Raw genomic sequence first — 21,250 nt, forward strand, 5'->3', positions numbered from 1 at the left:
TCTGGGAGACTGATGAGACAGCTGTGTATCTGGCGCCACCTAGTGTCCAATTGTGGTACTGACATTAATGGATGAGAAGCTGGGAGGGTGGACTCAGGGCATGGGAAAATGGGGAGACCCAGGGCTAGAATAGCTAGCTAGCTCTAGGGCTTTTGGACAGAGCTATCCATGACCTCTCCTCTGCTCCCGGTTGTCCGTGCCACAGTCGGTGTGGGTGAAGACCGGGTCCCTGCAGTGGTGGTGTGACTGGAAGCCCCACAAATGGGTGGACGTCCGTGTGGCCCTGGAGCAGTTCACAGGGCACGACGGGGCTCGAGACAGCATTCTCTTCATCTATTACATGGTCCACGAGGAAAAGAAGGTACGGGGTGGGAAGCCCTTGTCAGGGGAGGAGGGCCGTCAAGGGCCAGTTTTCCATAGGGGGCACGTGGACTGGCCCTTGAGGCGTTTACTGCAGAGCCTGCCCTCACTGGCAAAGCCCGGTGTGGGCACATGTGGCCTCACCAAACCAGCACCCCTCTGACAACAGCCGATTTTTTTTTTTTAAATCCAAACGCCACTGTATATTTTCCTAGTCCTTTGTGTTTTGAAACAGAGCCTCACTAAGTTAACTAACCAGGCTGGCTTGAACTCACCAGGTAGCCCAGGATGGCCTTGAACTCACCATCCTTCAACGTCACCCTTCCCGGTGCTGGGGTCACATGATAGACTCATGCGTGGTCAGACTTGGCCTCTGAGTTGAGACCGGAGGTTGAGGAGATGAATCCTAGGCTCACGTGTGCCACGCAGCCAACTTAGAGCATGTTTTAGGAGGGTGGGTGGGAAATGGGCTCTCACGCACCCCCATGCCTGGTCTGTGCGGTGCTGGGGATTGAACGTGGTGCGTGCTAGCCCTCTCTGCACTGAGCCACAACCTCAGCTCAAAAGCGTTTGTTCATCAAGCATGGCTTTAGCACTAGCAAAGGGGTCATGGGGCCCAAGAACGAGGTCTAGAGGAGGGTCCCTGCCTAGGGTGACAGCCTCACCATGCACCCCTGTCCCAACAGTACCTGCACGTGTTCCTGAATGAGGTGACCGTGCTGGTCCCCGTGCTCAATGAAGCCAAGCACTCCTTCGCCCTCTACACCCCCGAGAGGACGCGGCAGAGGTGGCCGGTGCGCCTGGCTGCCGCCACAGAGCAAGACATGAACGACTGGGTGAGTGATGTGGTCCCGTAGGTGAGGAGAAAGCACCCAGGCCTCAGCGTGCCCGGCAGTGACCAGCTGTGTATCCCCGCCAGCTTGCCCTGCTCAGCCTGTCCTGCTGTGAGAGCCGGAAGGTCCACGGACGCCCGTCCCCACAGGCCATCTGGTCTGTCACCTGCAAGGGTGACATCTTTGTGAGCGAACCCAGCCCAGACCTGGAAGCCTGTGAGCACCTGCTACCCTGCGACCAGATGTGAGTGGGCTGTGCCCTGAATGGACCCGGTGCCTGGCCTCTCACACCCCTACCCAGCCCTGAGGCCGCAGATCCTGTGTTTCTAGAAAGGGCTCCCCTAGCAGGATCCAAACCAACCTAGTCCAGCTCCTTATTCACCAGCCAGAATAGTGGTTAGCTGGACCCGCTGGGCCTGTTCGAGGCTGGGCTCGGAGCTCAGTGGTAGCCTGGGGTACTTGGAGTGTGGTGAATGGGATCTGGTCCCACCCAACGGGCTTCCGAGGCAGAGAAACCACATCTCCCTCACCAGACCTGAACCTGGTGGCTCAGTCCCTTTTCCAGTCTGCTGAGACCCTGTAGTGTGGATGCCCTGGAACTAGAGAGGACAGGGAGGAGCTTGGAGTGTCTAAGGGTGGAAGTCTTGGGGGTGGGGCAGAGAGAGACTCTTGGGAGAGTGAGGATGGGCTCCCATTGCCTTTCGATATACAGGACCCCAGAGCCGGGGCTTCTCTGTTGGGGATCTTTAAAGCCATGGAGGGGGTAGGACACCGAGTATTTCAGTTGTTAGAGTACTTGCCTCGAATGTGGGAACCTCAGGTTCAACCCTCAGTACCCCATACACTTAGTGCGGCCGCACATGCCTTTAGCCCCAGCACTCAGAGGTGGAACAGGAGGATCAAAAGTCCAGGGTTATACTTGGCTGCATAGTGAGTCTGTGGCCAGCCTGGGATCCGTGAGACATGATGCAGAGGTTCTGAAGGGACAGGTAGGAGCAGGACTCTGGGGAGGAAGAGGATGGGTGAGGACTGCCGGGGAAGCCCCGACTCCCTTCTCAGTGACCACAGCCCCGCCCCGGAATCCTAGACCAAATGTCCCATGGGTAGCCAGTGCAGAAAACCAACCCACCTTCCTGCTTTGGAGGTGGCTGTCCCCAGGTAGCCTCCCTAGGATGGCTTGGAAGCCAGCTGGCCACACTGTTCCTTGCACAGAGGATTAAATGGCACGTTCCCTGCTCTTTGCCATGACATTTAAGCCTGGCTGCACCTAGCACACTGTGACCAACCCCAACTCCACTTCCCAGCTCCGAGAAGGGAGCGTTGTGAATTAGATTACTGAGCCCTGTCCCATGGCCAGTGTGGCCCAGGGGTGAGGGGGACAAGCTCTTAGGGACACCCTGTCTCTCTTATGCCATTCCGTGCCCTCTCTAGAATTGATTAACCCAAACAGCCAAGTGGTTGTCTTGTACTGCACAGAGGCCTCAGACCTGTAGTATTTGGCCAAGCGAGAGCAGCTGGGCAATTGGGCTAAGTGGCTTTTTATCCCCCTTCCAGGTTCTGGCGGCAGATGGGAGGCCACCTGCGGATTATAGAGGCCAACAGCCGAGGTGTGGTTTGGGGCATTGGCTATGACCACACTGCGTGGGTATACACAGGCGGCTATGGTGGAGGTTGCTTCCAAGGTGAGGGTAACCCAGACCACCTGAGGCTGGCAAGATCAGCTCCCCAAACCCCTTGACCATAACCTCCCCTAATCCCATCTGGCTACCCTTCCCAGTGCCCAGAGCTGCTGTCCCGGCTGGCTGACATGTGACCTTCACCGCTGCCAGCCTCCACAGCAGGCAGTCCCAGGCCAATCTATGACACTTGAGAACCAGAGAGCAGGCCTGGCCTCTGAGATGCCCTCTGCGACTCCACCAGCAGAGCAGACGAAATTGAAGGTTCTAGAACAGCAGCTGTCAAGGTCCTCTAGTATGCTCAGCACCTCATTTCATAGGTGAACTCACAGAGTACTTTGGGGTAGCCCCAGAACCCATGCTCCCCGATTGTGCCAAATTTCAGAGTCCTTAAGGAAAGTGAGTCGTCCCCACCAATGGAGTCTCCAAGTTGAGGGTGGGAAGTTGAGACAAAAGAGAATTCTGAGGCGTTTTCTATGCCACAGCCCCGACACCCCATGGTGGAGAAGCAGCTGACCCTGGAGAACTGTGGTTCACCAAGACCACAGGAACCTCCAACCTCACAGGCCAAAGAACGTCCCTGAGCTTGAGGCAGGGATGACTCTGGTCTCTGCTCTGTCTTTGAGGTCATCCGGACTCACAGAGGTCATATATGTGGGCCAAGGTAGCTTTGCTAGTAAGGTGAGCCAGGCAGGAACCTGCTTGGACAAGACAGGAAGACAATAGGGCAACGGGGTCTCTAAGAATGGAGGGGGCTGGCTGTGTTGTGGCCCTGCCATGGGAAACCGAGGCCGGCAGATCTCTGTGCGTTCAGGCCGGTCTGGGACATACAGCGAGGCCCTGTTGCAGATCTCTCTCATGGAACCTATGCCGTCCCAGAGGAATTGGGAACACACAGGAGATAGAAACCCCAGCGAAGCTGGTCTCTTTGAGATCAAATAACCCAGCTCTGGCTCTGATCTGTCCTCCCTACCGGTTTCAGACAGAAAGGCCAAGTCCCTGGCTTCAGCCTCAGGGCTACTGTGGCCTGGGCTCCAGTAGTCTCTTCTGTCTTCTGCAGGCCTGGCCAGCAGCACCAGCAACATTTACCCACAGTCAGACGTGAAGAGTGTCTACATCTATGAGAACCAGCGTTGGAACCCTGTCACAGGCTATACCAGCAGGTGAGTGGTGGGGAAGCTGGGGGAAGGTGCTGTCTGGCCCAGGCCACAGCCCTGACAAAAGCTGAGTAGCAAAGTTCGGCATAGCCCGGAGCTGTGGTCAAGGCCTCCAGCCTGGAAGTCACTCGATGGTGTGTCTTTTTTAGGTGTGTGAGCGAGTGTGCGCATGTGTGTGCACATGTGTTCATGCAGAGCGTGCAGATGTTTGTGTGGGCACATGTATATGTGGAAGCCACCAAGCTCAGGTGTCATCTGCACCTCGCAGTGCTGGGATTTCAAGTACGGACCACCGTACCCAGGGTGGTTTTATTTTTTTATCTCAGATTTATTTTACTTTTAAATGTGTGTTCGTGCGTGTGCACGTGCATGTGCAAACACGCACAAGTTTGTGCACATGAGCAGGTGTCCATGGAGGCCAGAAGAGTGCTGAACCCCTGGAGCAGGACTTGCAGGCTGTTGAGACCTCCTAACGTGGGTGCTGGGAACTAAACTCAGGGCCTCAGCCAGAGCAATAGAACTCGTAATCCCTGAGCCGTATATGGGTTCTGTGGGTTGAAATTGAGTCCTCAGGCTTGCAAGGAAGTCTTTTACCAACTGTTTCCATAGACTCTTCCTTTCTTCTCAAACCCTGTCTCTATAGAAAGACGGCTCCGGGGTGGGGGGTGGGGTGCATCTTGCCAAAGGCCTGAGTTTGTTTGCTACATGAACGGCTACTAACGTGGCCTCCTATAACTCCAGCTCCAGGGGGTCTGACGCTCTCCTCTGGCCTTTGGAGGCACCTACACCTACACAGCTACACGGCACAATCACACACAGACACACAAACACATACATAACTTTTTCTTGCTTTTTCAAGACAGGGTTTCTCTGTGTAACCCTGGCTGTCCTGGAACTCACTCTGCAGACCAAGCTGGCTTTGAACTCACAGAGCTTCACCTGCCTCTGCCTCCCGAGTGCTGGGATTAAAGGCGTGCGCCACCAGACCTGACTGGGAATACATTTTTTTACATTTTTACCTTAAACCTTTGGAACTGGGTCCAGTGAGTGACTCCTGCCTTGTAGTCCAGAACTCAGGAAGCTGAGGCAGAAGGATCTCGTAAGTTCAGGACAGCTTTGGCCACCTCGTGTGGTTCAGGACTATAAAGTGAGAGACCATCTCACAACACAACCCAACCAAACCCTCTTGGGAAATCCTAGCAGTGGGCAGTCATAGCTACCCAGATCACCACAGCTACCCAGATCACTCAGTTTGGTGACTGCCACACCAAAGCCGGCACAGGCAGCTTGTGAATGAAGGGACACCAGTAGGTCTCTATAAAGCTGATAAGTAGACACTGAAATTTAAAGTCCCAGGGAACTGGAATTACAAATGTGTGCCTCAGCCAAGCTTTTTTTTTTAAATATTAAATGTCTTCTTTCTTTCTTTCTTTCTTTCTTTCTTTCTTTCTTTCTTTCTTTCTTTCTTTCTTTCGTATACAATATTCTGTCTGTGTGTATGCCTGCAGGCCCGAAGAGGGCACCAGACCTCATTACAAATGGTTGTGAGCCACCATGTGGTTGCTGGGAATTGAACTCAGGACCTTTGGAAGAGCAGGCAATGCTCTTAACCTCTGAGCCATCTCTCCAGCCCCCCGCCCAGCTTTTTAACATGGGTCTTGGGGCTCAATTCCTCATGCTTTCAGGGCGCATTCTTCGCTGGCTGAGCCGTTATGTTCCTCTCCAGCCCTAAAGTTTCTCTTCTTGGGAGGATGCCTTTATTAACTTAATGGTCATTCTAATGACATAACAAGTATCTGAAAGAAAGAAGAGAGAGCCAGGCGGTGGTGGCACACACTTTTAATCCCAGCACTCAGGAGGCAGAGGCAGGCGGATCTCTGAGTTCGAGGCCAGCCTGGTCTATAAGAGCTAGGTCCAGGACAGGCTCCAAAGCTACAGAAAAACCCTGTCTCAAGAAAAAAAAAAAAGAAAAGATAAAAAAAATAGATCTTGACTCCAGCTGCACATTAGGTTAGAGCCTTCATGGCCTCAGTAAACCGGAGATGCTCAGAAGGGCTTTGATTGTTCTCTTTGGTATCTCTCAGTCTAAACAAGGTAGCAAGATTAATCATCATGGGCCAGGGCTACACAGAGAAACCAACAGAAAAGATTAGCCATCATTTCCATCTAAGGTCCCATCCGTGGGTACTGACGGAGGGATGCAACATCTCGTGGTTTGGGGCACAACTATTAAGGCCATAGCCTAAGGGAAAGAGAGCCAACTCCCAGACCACACAGTGAGCCATGGCCTCTGTAGATGGCCCAGGCCCTGTGGTAACACAAGGTGATCTCAGTTAGTCTCCCTGCCCTGGGACAATTCTGGTTTTGTCTGCCATCCTGGTGTGTGAGTGGGTCTAGAGGTGGCTTGTTCAGGGGTTCTGCCATGTCCCCAGCGGGAGTGCCGTATGAGCCCATTACCAGGAGCGTCTGGGCAGAGCGGCTGCTCGGAGTCCTCTCTCACCCTACGTCTGTGTCCTGCTGCAGGGGTCTGCCCACTGACCGGTACATGTGGAGTGACGCCACGGGGCTGCAGGAGTGCACCAAGGCTAGCACGAAGCCGCCGTCCCTGCAGTGGACTTGGGTGAGTCCTGCCTCCTGCTGGCCCTGCCCTCCCCCCCCCCATCTCCCAGGTTTCTACTGGTCTGTGGGTTTTGAGGGAGGGCGTCTCCGGTTCACCCTGACTCACTCTTCCCCAGGTCTCTGACTGGTATGTGGACTTCAGTGTTCCCGGTGGCACCGATCAGGAAGGATGGCAGTATGCCAGCGACTTCCCTGCGTAAGCATCTCCCTGAGCCTCTGGGGCTGGGACCCCCTGCCACGCGACCTCTGCCCCAGCCTGGCTGGGTAGCAGAACCCACCCCAATGTTGTTATCTCACCTGCTTCAGGATCAGGGTGAGAGGGACCACGGGGAGCGCTGCCTGTATCCCTGGTTGTAGTCCATGGCTTTACCCCTGCTGTGCCAGGTCTGAAGGCTCAGACAAGGCCCAAGAGATTCATGGGGGGCAAGGCGAACCTTGGAGTCCACTGGGGAGTCTGGGGAGCTATAGGCCAGGCCCTGAGTGATGGGTGATGGGAGGGGCAGCATGAGGGGGAGCATACTGCTGAGCAGCCGGCGCCATCCTGGGAAGCCAGGTGGTCTCTTAGGCTTGGGAGGTGCCTCAGGTGGTAAAGGGCTTGCCTTGTCGACATGGCACCTGGGTTTGACCCTTACAATCCGCTCACACATGTGTAATTCTAGCTCTGGGGAGGTGGAGACAGGAGGATCCCTGGGACTCACTAGTGAGCCTACCCTATCTCAAAGATGTTGGGGTTGCGGGGAGCAGAAAGTGCCCAGTGAATGACAGCCAAGATTATCCTCCGGCCTCTGCGTGCCCATACAAAGTCAGGACTGGTGGATCATACTGTATCGGGAGCCTCCGAGGCTGGCTCAGGCCCCTCAGTGCAGATGTCCAAACAGAACAGTAAACCAAAAGAACCTAAGCCAGGGCCCCAGCGGGATGGCTTCTGAGCAGACTCGGGGTGAGAGTCCAGGTCATCCCCTCAGGCGGCAGTGCAGCCTCTCAGACTGACTCTCCAGCCCTCAACTAGACCAGAGGCTCCCATTTCCCAGACACACTCTGCTAGTGCAGGGGAGAGAACAGGCCCAGAGCCGCTGAGCCCACCCTCTGGACCGCTGCTGCCCTGCCCAGGCCTCGGCTCCCCCCACCCCCCCCAAAGCTGCGGTTCAGCCCCAGCACCCTGAGGCAGCTGGAGAACTATCCAGCTGCTCCTCTGCTTATGTGACCTAGAGTTGGGGGTGTGTGGCGTCACTTTCTAGAAAGTTCCACGAAGCGATTGTGATTGCACCATTTCTTCCTCTTGCAGTTCTTACCATGGCTACAAAACCATGAAGGATTTTGTCAGGAGAAGGTGCTGGGCCAGGTGAGAGACAAAGCTGCAGGGTAGTGGGTTCAGGCCCCCTTTCTTCCTCTAGGCCCAGGGAAGGGGACACTGGCTTCTCTCAAGCCAGATCTGCTGGCTTCTGACTTGCAGCCCAGCAAAGAAGCAGGGAGGGAGGGAGGAAACCAGAGTCAAAGTAAATGTCAGCCCAGGAAATGCCCCGGGCTCCCCGCGCTCTGCTTTCTGAAGTGTGTTCTGAAGAACAAATAAGAGAAATGTCACTGGCTGGGCTCTGCCTGTAGGTAGGAGAGAGAGCTGGGAGGAAGGGCAGGGGACAGATAGGAGTCCATCATTGCCACCCGCTGGGTGCTCGGCCCCTCACCTAAGTCCAGGAGTCTGTGGTTCATCCCTACCCCTGTCTGGGTCGTTCATCTCGGCTTCTGTGTGCTGGGCTGTGCCTGTGTCAGCAGCAGGCAGTGATGGGCAGTGGCGTGGCCCGGGCCTGCTGTCACTCAGGCAGTGATGGGCAGTGGTGTGGCCCTGGGTCTGCTGTCACTCAGGCAGTGATGGGCAGTGGCGTGGCCCTGGGCCTGCTGTCACTCAGGCAGTGATGGGCAGTGGTGTGGCCCTGGGTCTGCTGTCACTCAGGCAGTGATGGGCAGTGGCGTGGCCTGGGTCTGCTGTCACTCAGGCAGTGATGGGCAGTGGCATGGCCCTGGGTCTGCTGTCACTCAGGCAGTGGCGTGGCCTGGGTCTGCTGTCACTCAGGCAGTGGCATGGCCTGGGTCTGCTGTCACTCAGGCAGTGATGGGCGGTGGCGTGGCCTGGGTCTGCTGTCACTCAGGCAGTGGCATGGCCTGGGTCTGCTGTCACTCAGGCAGTGATGGGCGGTGGCGTGGCCCTGGGTCTGCTGTCACTCAGGCAGTGGCGTGGCCTGGGTCTGCTGTCACTCAGGCAGTGATGGGCGGTGGCGTGGCCCTGGGTCTGCTGTCACTCAGGCAGTGACGTGGCCTGGGTCTGCTGTCACTCAGGCAGTGATGGGCGGTGGCGTGGCCCTGGGTCTGCTGTCACTCAGGCAGTGGCGTGGCCTGGGTCTGCTGTCACTCAGGCAGTGATGGGCGGTGGCGTGGCCCTGGGTCTGCTGTCACTCAGGCAGTGGCGTGGCCTGGGTCTGCTGTCACTCAGGCAGTGATGAGCAGGGACGTGGCTTGGGTCTGCTGTCACTCAGGCAGTGATGGGCGGTGGCGTGGCCCTGGGTCTGCTGTCACTCAGGCAGTGGCGTAGCCTGGGTCTGCTGTCACTCAGGCAGTGATGAGTGGTGGGGTGGCCCCGGGTCTGCTGTCACTCAGGCAGTGATGAGTGGTGGTGTGGCCCCGGGTCTGCTGTCACTCAGGCAGTGATGAGTGGTGGCGTGGCCCGGGCCTGCTGTCACTCAGGCAGTGATGGGCAGTGACGTGGCCCGGGCCTGCTGTCACTCAGGCAGTGATGGGCAGTGACGTGGCCTGGGTCTGATGTCACTCAGGCAGTGATGGGCAGTGACGTGGCCCAGGGTCTGCTGTCACTCAGGCAGTGATGGGCAGTGGCGTGGCCCAGGGTCTGCTGTCACTCGGGCAGTGATGAGTGGTGGGGTGGCCCCGGGTCTGCTGTCACTCAGGCAGTGATGAGTGGTGGGGTGGCCCCGGGTCTGCTGTCACTCAGGCAGTGATGAGTGGTGGGGTGGCCCCGGGTCTTCTGTCACTCAGGCAGTGATGAGTGGTGGTGTGGCCCCGGGTCTGCTGTCACACAGGCAGTGATGAGTGGTGGGGTGGCCCTGGGTCTGCTGTCACACAGGCAGTGATGAGTGGTGGTGTGGCCCCGGGTCTGCTGTCACTCAGGCAGTGATGAGTGGTGGGGTGGCCCTGGGTCTGCTGTCACACAGGCAGTGATGAGTGGTGGGGTGGCCCCGGGTCTGCTGTCACTCAGGCAGTGACGTGGCCCCGGGCCTGCTGTCACTCGGGCAGTGATGAGCAGGGACGTGGCCTGGGTCTGCTGTCACTCAGGCAGTGATGGGCGGTGGCGTGGCCCTGGGTCTGCTGTCACTCAGGCAGTGGCGTGGCCTGGGTCTGCTGTCACTCAGGCAGTGATGAGCAGGGATGTGGCTCGGGTCTGCTGTCACTCAGGCAGTGATGGGCAGTGGCGTAGCCTGGGTCTGCTGTCACTCAGGCAGTGATGAGCAGGGACATGACCCCAGAACCTGCTGTCACTCGGGCAGTGATGGGCAGTGACGTGGCCCAGGGTCTGCTGTCACTCAGGCAGTGATGGGCAGTGGCGTGGCCCAGGGTCTGCTGTCACTCAGGCAGTGATGGGCAGTGACGTGGCCTGGGTCTGCTGTCACTCAGGCAGTGATGGGCAGTGATGTGGCCCCGGGTCTGCTGTCACTCAGGCAGTGATGGGCAGTGACGTGGCCCCGGGCCTGCTGTCACTCGGGCAGTGATGGGCAGTGACGTGGCCCAGGGTCTGCTGTCACTCGGGCAGTGATGAGCAGGGACATGACCCCAGAACCTGCTGTCACAATGATCCCTTGACTCAGGCTCATATTTCCCTGAACAGAAAATGCAAGCTGGTAACCAGTGGGCCGTGGCTGGAGGTGGCCCCTATTGCCCTTGGCGATGTGTCCATCATCCCAGAGAGTGCGCATGCGGATGGGCAAGGACACAACATTGCACTGTGGGCTGTCAGTGACAAGGGGGATGTCCTGTGCCGCCTGGGCGTATCCGAACTCAACCCCGCGGTGAGCACCAGCCTTCTAGACATCAGGATTCCCTCTTGAGAGGCACCTGGCCTGAGGTTTCCCCAGATCTGCCCAGAACGGGTCTCCATAGTGGGAAGGTGTCATATGTAATCCAGATGAGGCGGGTAGTGCCAAGGATACACTGGCATGGAGAGTCGCCATCTCTCCAGGCCTGGGAGTAAAGGGGCAGGCAGCAGGGTCCAGGTGACACGGTGGCTTCTCAGCACCCTTGGTGACATGCACATGCTGGCATCTTTCCTTTGAGAGGCCTGGCTCCAGGGGCTCAGTAGACCAAGACAGACTGTAGCTAGGCGAGGTCAGACCACCCTGGACACCCCCCCAGGCAGGCTTAGGTGCCTCGGAGGAGGAGGCCAAGGTAATCCCACTGGCCCCTGAGCCGTCTCCCTCGCCCTTCCCTCTCCAGGGTTCCTCCTGGCTACACGTTGGCACTGACCAGCCCTTCGCCTCTGTCTCCATCGGGGCCTGCTATCAGGTGTGGGCTGTGGCCAGGGATGGCTCTGCATTCTACCGGGGCTCTGTGTCTCCCTCTCAGCCAGCTGGTGAGTGGCGCCCACCTCCCACCTCTAGCCCCATTCCGATGGAGTATGGGAAGGAAGTTTCCCATTAAGATGGTGGGTGGGGGCTAGATAGATGGCTCAGAGATTAAGAACACTGACTGCTCTTCCAGAGATTCTGAGTTCAATTCCCAGCAACCACATGGTGGCTTACAACCATCTGTAAAGAAATCTGGCTCCCTCTTCTGGCCTGCAGGCATACATGCAGACAGAATACTGTATACATAATTTAAAAAAAAGGAAAACTTTAAAAAATTAAAAAAAAAAGCCGGGCAGTGGTGGCTCACACCTTTAACTCAGGAGGCAGAGACAGGCGGATCTCTGTGAGTTTGAGGCCAGCATGGTCTACAAGAGCTAGTTCCAGGACAGGCTCCAAAGCTACAGAGAAACCTTGTCTCGAAAAAAAAAACAAAACAAAACAAAACAAAACAAAAAGATGGTGGGTAGTTCTCTTATTTATCAGAACCCAGGCTGGACCCCAGAGGACCCTGGGCAAACCTAGGATACCGGGTGAGTGGCAGAGCCTGGGGTGGCCTTCCGTGACCCCCAGCTCACATTTGTTCAGCTGGAGTTGAAGGCTGGCTGCAAGGTCTCAGCCTGCTGTGAGCTTCGGGGCACTAGACAGGCCTGGGCCTGGGCTCATAGGTGTGTTGGGGGGGTCTCCCAATAACCTCCTGAGTCAACTTTCCCCTCACAGGTGACTGCTGGTACCACATCCCCTCTCCTCCCAAACAGAAGCTGACACAGGTGTCCGTGGGCCAGACATCAGTGTATGCCTTGGATGAAAACGGCAAGTCATTTGAGAGGCTGCATGGTCAGTGGGGATGCTGGGGTCCCAGGAGGGCCCCGCTATGATCACAAGTAGGCCACCAGTAGGTTGGAATGACATCCCTTCTCAAAGACCCTTTGGAAGTGTCCAGACCTTTATGTGTTGTTTCCCTAGGAACAAGGAATTTTAGCTGTTAATGTCACCCTCCTGCACTGTGGTTACCATGGAGACAGGGCTCTGGAGCTCAGCCCGGTCTTCACCCCCAGGAGCCATGCAGGCAGGGTCTGGACCAATGCAATCAGCAAAGCCCCTTGGACCCTGCATGAGGCCAGAAATGTCAGCTCAGAGCCAGTCTTGGTCTCTCCCCCAACTTAGTTTGTGTGACCAGCCCCAGATGCATCTGGAGCATCATCTAGGCGCCTGGGTGTGGAACAAGGAGCCCCATAGGCAGCACAGGGCCATTTCTGATCCCTGTGTCCCCTCTGACAGAGCCCTGGCTCATTCTTCTCAAGATCTTACTGATTGTCTTGATGAGATGTAGGAAAGGCGGATCAAGACTTTGAAGCCATGGTAGCACAGGCCTGTAATCCTAGCACTGGGAGGCAGGAGGAACAGAGTTCAGGCCATCCTCAGTAAGTTCAGGGCCAGCCTGGAACACATGAGACCCTGTCTCGAAAGCATGAAGACAGGCGTGGTAGAGTCTTAGAAACTCTGCCCCAGAAGGGTTCGTCAAAAGGATCATTTTGAGGGTGCCCTGAGCTACATAGTGCGATCCCATCTCTGAAACCCTGGAGAAAACGCCCAGCGCAGTTGGTAGGGCACCTGCCTCGCACACACAAAGTACCACATGCCCGGGGTGTGGCTTGTGCACCAGTGATCTCAGGATTGGGAGGTGGAGGCAACAGGATCGGGAGTTCAAAGCCAGCCTGAGCTACATGAGGCTCTGAAAAAGAAAAGAAAACAAAAACAGTCTTGGAGCCCAGGGGTTAGATCCAGATCCGGTTTTCTTTTTATTTGCTTAAAACATTCTTTGTCCTTGGCTTCTCCCTCAGAGTGGCTGAGGCTGTCAGCTCCAAGAGGCACAATGAGACGATTATGAAGCCTAGCACACAGAGAGACAGGGTTGGCTATGGCCCAGGCTCCTGGCTATGGGTCATCAAGAGCCCTTGGGTGTGAAGGATTCGAGGGGGAGTTGGGGTTGACACCACAGCATGCCAAGGTGGGCCAAAAAGACTTTGCTGATGACCTTGGTTGCTTCTCCATCCAGGGAACCTGTGGTACCGAGCAGGGATCACCCCCAGCTATCCGCAAGGCTCCAGTTGGGAACACGTGTCTAACAATGTACGCAAAGTGTCTGTGGGACCGCTGGACCAGGTGAGGGGACAGCGGGTGGCTGGCAGTGGGGACGAGGGTGCTCCTCCCTAGTCTATCTCCTGTACCCAGCTGCCCTCCACAGCTGGGCCAGCAGCTCCAACCAAGTTCTGTTCCAGGTCTGGGTGATTGCCAATAAAGTCCAGGGGAGTCATGGCCTGAGCCGGGGGACAGTGTGCCGTCGCATGGGTGTCCAGCCTCGTGAACCCAAGGGGCAGGGCTGGGACTATGGCATTGGGGTGAGTACACTAGCCATCTGGGACGGTTTTGTGGCACTGTGTGCACCAGACTTGACTTGCGGGTTGGTGGGAGAGTCTTGAAGAGAAAGAATACTTGGGTCCTAAGTGACATGTCTTTCTGCTTGTAGGGAGGCTGGGACCACATCTCTGTCCGGGCCAATGCCACCATGGTACCCAGGAACGTGTCCAGGGAACAGGAGGCCCATGGGCAAGGTCCCGTTTACTGCTGAGGCCTCTCCTCACCCGGAGGCAAGGATGGCTGGAGCCTGAAGGACCAGAACCGAGCCTTTCTTTTTTTTTTTTTTTTTTTTTTTTTTTTTTTTTTGTTCTTTTTTTTAATATTTATTTATTATGTATACAATATTCTGTCTGTATGCCTGAAGGCCAGAAGAGGGCGCCAGACCTCTTTACAGATGGTTGTGAGCCACCATGTGGTTGCTGGGAATTGAACTCAGGACCTTTGGAAGAGCAGGTAAAGCTCTTAACCACTGAGCCATCTCTCCAGCCCCAGAACCGAGCCTTTCTTGTGTCGTATGAGAGGGCGTCACCCAGGCCCACACACGTTCGGGGAGTCAGGCCCAAGTCGGCTACTTCTGAAGCACTGACAGGACGCCCGGAGATGTGAAACCGTGAGCACACCCACGCGTGTTGCAGTCTGTGAAGGATGCTGTGGGGGAAGAGTGGAGATGACTTCTGCCTGCGCCCTCAGCCCTGGTCCCTCTGTGTTAGGCCTCCTAGCTTTCTAGGCCAGAAGCACGGAGCCCTCCAGAAATTCTGGCTCTAGAGAGGCAGATCTGAGGAGGGGCCTTCCTCATCACCCCCAAGTCACCCCCAGGAGAAACAGCTCAGGTCTACAAGCCTCAGTCTGCGGTCATCCCTTAGCAGGTTTACAAATGGGGTCACAGTAAACAAGCATCTAGATAAGTAAAGCAGCCTTGGTGGCACAAGCCTGTGATCCCAGGACTCAGAAGGCCAGGAGCCTGGGCTACATGAGACCCTGCCTCAGGAACCAGGTGGGTCCTATCCTGGTTTGGGATCCCTCCTGGGGTGCACTGTAAGGTAGTCTCCATGTAGAGAATCACCACCATGAACCCCAGTTTAGCCCTTCTTTCACATGTGGGGGCAGGGCGGCCAGGCCTGGGGGAAGGCAGCTTGCGCCCTAGACTCGGGTGCTTTGTGGAGGGGTGTGGCCGGAGCCTCGGGCTCTCTGTGACCCAGGGCCAGGCAGAAGGCCCCTGCTGACCTGAGACAGGAGTTCCAGACTGCCTGGCATGGCCTAGCTCTGGCCCCCGGCACGAGTGTGTGCCCACAGGTGGTGTCTCGTGTTTCAGACACTGCCCAGGAGGTGCCAGAGCCCCATCTCTGTTCATTTTGAGCTAGGACAGGCTGACCCCTAACCGGTTTATCCTGGAATCCTCCGTGTGATGTCATGGTCAGGAAGGGTTACATTCTGCATGAGGGGTGTCCCCAGAAGCTAAGAGGAAACTACACCAGGGCCCCATCCCAAGGACACCTGAGGAGCCCCATGCCCTCAGCACTTCCAGAGGTGGGAGCAGACACACCCCTGTGCAGAGAGGTGTTAGAGGGGTCACCTTCCCATCTGCATGCCAGTGTCAGGGTTCCCAGTGTGTTCCCCAGCAGCTGTGACCTGCCACTCTGCCCGTTAGCCAGGGTGACACATCCTTCGCTGCTCAGCACCAGCTGTTCCCCCAGTGACACCAAATCGTCTCAGCTCCTCAGATGTTCTATTTAATACAAATTTATACAACGGCATGACTGACGTCTTTTTATTAGGATCTGGATTAAAAGGCACAGGTCTCCAGGACCAAAGCACGGTGGCAGCGGGATCTTTTCATTGAAAATTTCATTAGTACTTCAAGGGAACCATTAGGGGAAAAAGCCAGTTCAGGTCACTTACAGAATATTTCACCGCAGTGACGGGCAGGGCGCAGGCTGTTCTCTTTATCTTGGCTTTTTCCAGACAGGTCACAATCCGCGTTTCTCTGCCAGTGTTGATGGGACGCTGGTCAGCTCTGGTGGATCCACAGTCCAGGTGACCCAGTTGGGGGCGTCTCCATCCCTCTTGTCCAGGGTTTTGAGTAAAATTAGCTCCATTACCCAGCAGGAATGAAGAGACCAGGCCGGGGGTGTCGATCATTTAGTAGAAGATGCCACAAGCCCTGGGTTCAGTCCCCAGGGCTGCCCAAACTGGGTGCAGGGGGTACATGTCTGTAGTCAGTCCCAACACAAGAGGTAGAGGTAGGAGGATCAAAAGTTCATCTTCCTTCACTACATAGCAAGTTGGAGGTCAACCTAGACTACATGAGACTTGTCTTAAAAACAAAAACAGACAAGCCTGGGCTTGAGACAGGGAGACAGACCAACAGACCTTATTGGCATCACAGACTTGTCCCCTAGCCTCCCAAGGGACAGATAGGTCCTGTCTGTCACCAGTAAAGAACTGGACAGCTAGGCCCATGGCATCCTCTGGGAAGCAGGGGGTGGTGCGAGTGCCAGCTCATGGGACACAAAGCCACCAGGCTGTAGCCCTGCAAGGCAGTGGCCCTGGACAGCCCTAGGCTGCAGGCAGGCCCGAGGGCAGAAGTTTGACCAGACGTCTTCCCTTCCTCGCTGTACTTCCAGGCAAGGGCCAGCAAAAAGAGCTGCGCCCTGGCCTTGGCTCATCTGGAAGCCAGCCACTGGGTTTGTAGTGCTGTCCTGTCGGCAGAGGCCCTTTGTGTTCCACGGGCAGGTCCCCCAGAGCAAGGGATATCTGGGCTCCGTCTTTCCAACTTGGAGTTGTGCCTGGCCTCGGCTCCCACTGGCAAACTCCCTAACTATTGACCTTTCCCAGTTCCCATCCCTGAATCACAGACACAAAGGCCTACAGTCTACCCGACCTGTGATCTGTGAAGGGACCAGACCAAAATCAAGTCTCACTAGGATGGAGAAATCAACACCCCCAGGCCCAGTATCACTATTAATTGTTTCGTGGAGTGCCAGAGCTGTCCCCCTATGTTCACAGTTCTTGAGAGGCTGAAGCAGGAGGATGGACCAAGCGCAAGTTCAAAACCAGCCTGGACTGCATAACTTGCGACCAACCTGAGCTGCGCATTAAAGTGAGATTCCTGTTGCTCGAAAGAAAGGGGGGCGGGCAAGGGCCCCAAGGAACTCCAGGACAGTTCTGGGCAGAGAGACAAGAGAGGAAGGAGAAGCCAGCAGCAGTTGACAGCAAAGTAGTGAAGCCTGGCAGAGCCAGTGGGGCAGGAACGCCCCACAGAAGGAAGCTGGGTTTGAGGCAGCTAGGTTGCCAACCACCCAGTCCTGGTTATTAATGATCAGGCTGGGGGAGGGGCAAGCCTGTCACTCCAGCTTCCTCCTCAGAGAAAACACCAAGAGTACCTAGAGCTAAGTCCCACGAGCCTGTGAGAAAACACGTGGCTAGCCATACATCAGGGGCAAAGGCCAGAGAATGAGCCCTACTAAGCATGGTGGTCCACCTCTGGAATAGGGGGTGCGGGTGTGGGAAGCCTGCAGAAGGCCCAGGGCAGGTCTATCTCTTCATAAAGACCCTACCTGGTCCCCACGCAGGGCCTCAGGTCCCAGGCCCCACTCAGGCTGTGGTCAGTCACAGCCTAGGGCACTAGAACCTTTCCAGAAGTCTCCATTTTGGGGGGGGGGAGAGAACCCACTTATCCACTTAAAGTCCCATGAGGTCTTTCTAAGCCCAGTTGTTAAGTTGAGCCCAGGACATTTCGGCTTTCAAGACGGCTTGTGCAGAAAGAGCTGCCATCTTGGCTCTGCTATATTATTCCCTGATGAATCATGGGTGACGCTTTGGGCTGGCCTCCATGTAGAACCACAATACAGGAGGGATATTGGGCTCAGCGGTAGCAGGGACATTTGAAAGTGACGTTTCTTTCTGGAATCGCCCCGTGGCCACCACACATAAAGAGAACTGTGAGGAAGGTTAGCACCTTCCCATCCTGTTTGTTCTGTGGAAACAGCTGCAGGGACCAGGCAGGCTTTCCTCAGAGATTTGGGCCTAATATGCCTTAATGCTGTCCCCTGGCTGGCTAGGAAAAACTGCCCCATGTTGATGGCTGAGCCGACGTTCAAGGAAAATGGAGTCACCGGAGATTCAGCCTTGGGCTGCGGGATGTAGCTCAGTAGGCCAAGAGCTGGTTGAGCCTGCACAGAGTGCCTTTTCAGTTCCTAGCACCGCACCATACGGTGATGTGTGCCTGTAATCACAGCCATAGAGAAGGTGAAGGCAGGAGGATGAGGAGTTCCAGGCCAGCATGGGTCACACGAGAGACTCTGGTCAACAACAAAATACCCATAGTGTCATCATCAGTCGGGCTTGGGGCATGGAGGGGCCAGAGCTGAGCTGAGCAGGCCAGGCCAGCACTGTCAACCCAGCCCAGAGTGGGTGCTAGCTGCCCTCTCTGAAGCTGTGGATCTGTGTAGAGTACCGTTGCAGGTGGCCCTGGGGCTGGTCCTCCGTGGCACCTAGCGTGGCCCCAGCCACCTGCTGCTGTTGCTGCTGCTGCTGCTGTTGCTGGTGATGGTAGTGTTGGTAGAGTTTAGGACCTGGCGCAGGACCCGGCCCCTCCAGCCCCGGGAGGCGACTGCTGGACATAGTGAGTATGGTGGCGGTCAGCGACTTGATATAGTTCTTGGCCAGCGTGAGGGTCTCAATCTTGGAGAGTTTCTTGTCAGCCCGCACGTGCGGGATGACCTCACGCAGCGCTTGGAAGGCGTTGTTGAGTTTATGCATCCGTTGTCGTTCCCGCTCATTGCTCTCCAGTCGCCTCTGGATACTATTCTCCCTGCGGCCACCAGACCCCTGTCGCCGGCGGCTGACCTCTGCTCGCGGTCCACCTGCCCGGGCCGTCCTACTCCGAAGACCCTTCGTCAGCTCGGACCCCCCTGAGCCTGACTGGGGTCTGTCGGGAGTCTGCTCTCCTGGGGTGGCTTCTGTGTCCTGCACGGATGTCCGGCGCCGAGGTGGTCGGTTCTTGGTCTTCATCGCTTGTTTTCCCAGGAGGTGGTGGCTGGAGGAGGCCCTTCGAACTGAAATTGAGAACACAGCCCCTCTGCAGTCATTCAGTGTGCTGGTGGGGGGGGGGGGGGGCGGCATGGCTGTCTCATTGCTGTTTTCCAATGCAATGCTATCAACAGCCAGTACAGCAGACCACGGGTGCACAGTGACACCTACGCACTTCCCATTCACGCTGAGCCCTGTCCTCCTTGATCTCTCCTTGGTCTCACGCGGACACATTTCTCTCCCACTTGCAGACTCCCCCTTCTCACTGATCTGGGAACCCTTTCCAGGTCCCATGCCCCTTGTTATTGTCATGTACCTCCTCAACCTAGGTGACCCTTGACCATTTATTTTAACCACCCAGGAAGAGGTCCCAACCTTGGCTTATGGGGTCCCCCCACCACCACTGTCATTTGTCCCAGACACAGGCAGCACTCATTAGACAGCGTGTCTATCCGCAGTTCTCCTGGACATGACACAGGCGCAGACACTCTCAGAACCAGAACAGCTCCCAGGTCAGATTGACAGTTGCCAAGGCCCTGCAGCAGCCCCCAGTTCCACCACGTGGATGGCACCAGCCAGTCTGAGTGGGAGCCACCATCTGTGTTTTCCTCCCACCCTGAGCCAGACGTCCATCTGGTCCTGCCTCTGGGTCCCCTCCCAGGAGTCCCATCCAGTTCCCCCAACCCCTTGGTTTACCTGGGGATCCGATCCGAGGCCGCACGCGCTGAGGCTGCCCACGGGGGACAAGGACACGTAGCTTTAGCCACCACGGGCGGGGCCGCGGGAAGCATGTAAATGAGTTCGCTGGGCGGGGCCAGGGCGGCACCTGCGGCCACGCCCCCCGCTCTGGGGACCCGTGCGGACCAGCTTCCCTTCTCCCTCTGGGTCTGAGAGCCCGCGGTCTCCGCGGACCCGCTGGGGCGGGGGAAACCCCCAGACTGCACCTGGCCAGTGCACCTGGCCTTGGGGTTAAGGCTCAGAACAGAGTCTAGGATAAGCCTCCCCGCGTAATCTTACAGGAACGGCAGCCACATCCCTGAACAAAGCGGGCTCGATCTCTCCTTCCCTGCCCCAGAACACCTTGAATTTTCCAGCGGACCCTGCAGGTCCTAAGGAACACAGCTTCTCCCTGCTGGAATATGGTGGGTCAGGAAAGCTACCCAGGTCACTAGATCTCCAAGTGGCAAGGTGTCAGTCTTTGAGAGTCAGAAAATTAGGCTACAAAACAACAAACACACCCGCTGCCTACCTGCTCTAATTGATGGCACCTGCCTGCCTGTCTCCTTTTCACCAGGTTACAAGGGAATTACAATATAAAGGGTTATATGGCAGGGAGGCGGCTCTGTGGGTAGGGACAGACACCTGACATCAAATCTGATGACTGAGTCTGGGACCCACAAGGTGGAAGGAGAGAGCTAACTCCCCCAAGCTGTCCATGAGTATCACGGTGCTCACAGGAAACAGGTTTTCCTCCTGGCCTTTAACAATTTTTTTGGTTGTTTGGTTTTGTTTTGTAAGTGTGTGTGTGCTCACAGGTCAGATGACAACTTGCAGGAGGCTTTTCTCTACTTTTACCATGAGTTCCGGGGCTGAAGTCATTAGGTTTGGTTACAAGTGACAGCCATTTTGTTGGCTGTAGCAGCCATGGCTGCCCTGGAGTTCCTGATCCTCCTCCAGCCTCTGCCCGAGTGCTAGAATTAAAACTGAGTGGTACTGACACACTCAGCTCAACTTCTGTGCTTTTGACTCAACTATTGGCAAAAACGTGCTGAGAATTATCTACGTATTCTTTAATCCAGTGAGTGCTGTGGCAGTGTGGTACCAGCTCCCTTTCTTTTTCTGTTTGAGACAGACTCCATAGCCTAGGCTGTCCTCAGACTCATGGCAATCCTCCTGCCTCAGCCTCCTGGTACAAGGATTATAAGTGTAGTTGGTGACTATGCTCAGCTAAACAGATTTTTCCCCCATGGGCTGATAGGACATGTCAAAATGCAGCCAGAAGACTCTGGGTGAGGTCTCATATTTGGCAGACTTGGGTGCCAAACCTGTGACCCAGCCCGCCCATGGGCAATGTCTAGTAGGAAGCTGTCACCTCCCTCACGTCTCTTGGCCTTCAAGGAGAGAACAGGAGAAAGTCAGAGGTCGTGGAGACATCCCACTATTGCATAGGACAGCTATTGTTTGAGACTGGACCTCATTCATTCCATAGCCCAGGCTGGTCTTAGGCTTATGGCAATTCTCCTGTCTCAGTATCCCAGGTGCTGGGGTTAAAGACCAGCGAAAGGCTGTGATGTTTAATGTGTTGGTCCATGTGTGGTGTGGGCGCGTGCACATGCGCAGAGTATGAAGGTCAGAGGTCAACATCAGCTGTTACTTCTCAGGTGCTCCACCATTGTTTGCTTGAGAGGCTCTCTCGGGACAGGATAGGATGCTAGGCTGACCAGTGAGCCCCAGGGAGCTGCCTGTCTCCTCAGAACTGGATGACATGCGTGCAGCCTCCACCCTACCTGGCCTTTCCATTTTTAGACATC

General features: G+C 56.1%; 2 protein-coding genes across 2 annotated transcripts in view; one reads left to right on the forward strand and one right to left on the reverse strand.

Annotated features, from left to right (window-relative positions):
* Positions 1–13,936, forward strand: part of Tecpr1 (tectonin beta-propeller repeat containing 1) — a 29,031-nt gene extending 15,095 nt beyond the window's left edge. Inside the window, exons 12-25 of the mRNA XM_075973464.1 lie at positions 206–361; positions 1,047–1,196; positions 1,280–1,437; positions 2,748–2,875; positions 3,930–4,032; positions 6,550–6,646; positions 6,762–6,841; positions 7,931–7,987; positions 10,535–10,715; positions 11,140–11,275; positions 11,988–12,080; positions 13,327–13,433; positions 13,550–13,669; positions 13,798–13,936. Of these exons, the coding sequence (XP_075829579.1) occupies positions 206–361; positions 1,047–1,196; positions 1,280–1,437; positions 2,748–2,875; positions 3,930–4,032; positions 6,550–6,646; positions 6,762–6,841; positions 7,931–7,987; positions 10,535–10,715; positions 11,140–11,275; positions 11,988–12,080; positions 13,327–13,433; positions 13,550–13,669; positions 13,798–13,899 (1,668 nt within the window). The 3' untranslated portion in view covers positions 13,900–13,936. The remainder of the gene's footprint in view (positions 1–205; positions 362–1,046; positions 1,197–1,279; positions 1,438–2,747; positions 2,876–3,929; positions 4,033–6,549; positions 6,647–6,761; positions 6,842–7,930; positions 7,988–10,534; positions 10,716–11,139; positions 11,276–11,987; positions 12,081–13,326; positions 13,434–13,549; positions 13,670–13,797) is intronic.
* Positions 13,937–15,398: 1,462 nt separating this feature from the next.
* On the reverse strand, positions 15,399–19,509 carry Bhlha15 (basic helix-loop-helix family member a15). The gene is made up of 2 exons (XM_075973477.1): positions 19,416–19,509; positions 15,399–18,745 (listed from the first exon to the last, which is right to left on the reverse strand). The coding sequence occupies exon 2, from the start codon at positions 18,699–18,701 to the stop codon at positions 18,105–18,107; it is 597 nt and encodes a 198-aa protein (XP_075829592.1). The 5' UTR covers positions 18,702–18,745; positions 19,416–19,509; the 3' UTR covers positions 15,399–18,104.
* Positions 19,510–21,250: the final 1,741 nt, after the last annotated feature.

This window comes from Microtus pennsylvanicus, chromosome 1 (genome assembly GCF_037038515.1).
Source record: "Microtus pennsylvanicus isolate mMicPen1 chromosome 1, mMicPen1.hap1, whole genome shotgun sequence".
NCBI lineage: Eukaryota > Metazoa > Chordata > Mammalia > Rodentia > Cricetidae > Microtus > Microtus pennsylvanicus.

What these genes read in the sequence shown, in the direction of transcription:
- Bhlha15 (XM_075973477.1), bottom strand. Translation starts at nt 18,701, where the DNA reads ATGAAGACCAAGAACCGACCACCTCGGCGCCGGACATCCGTGCAGGAC.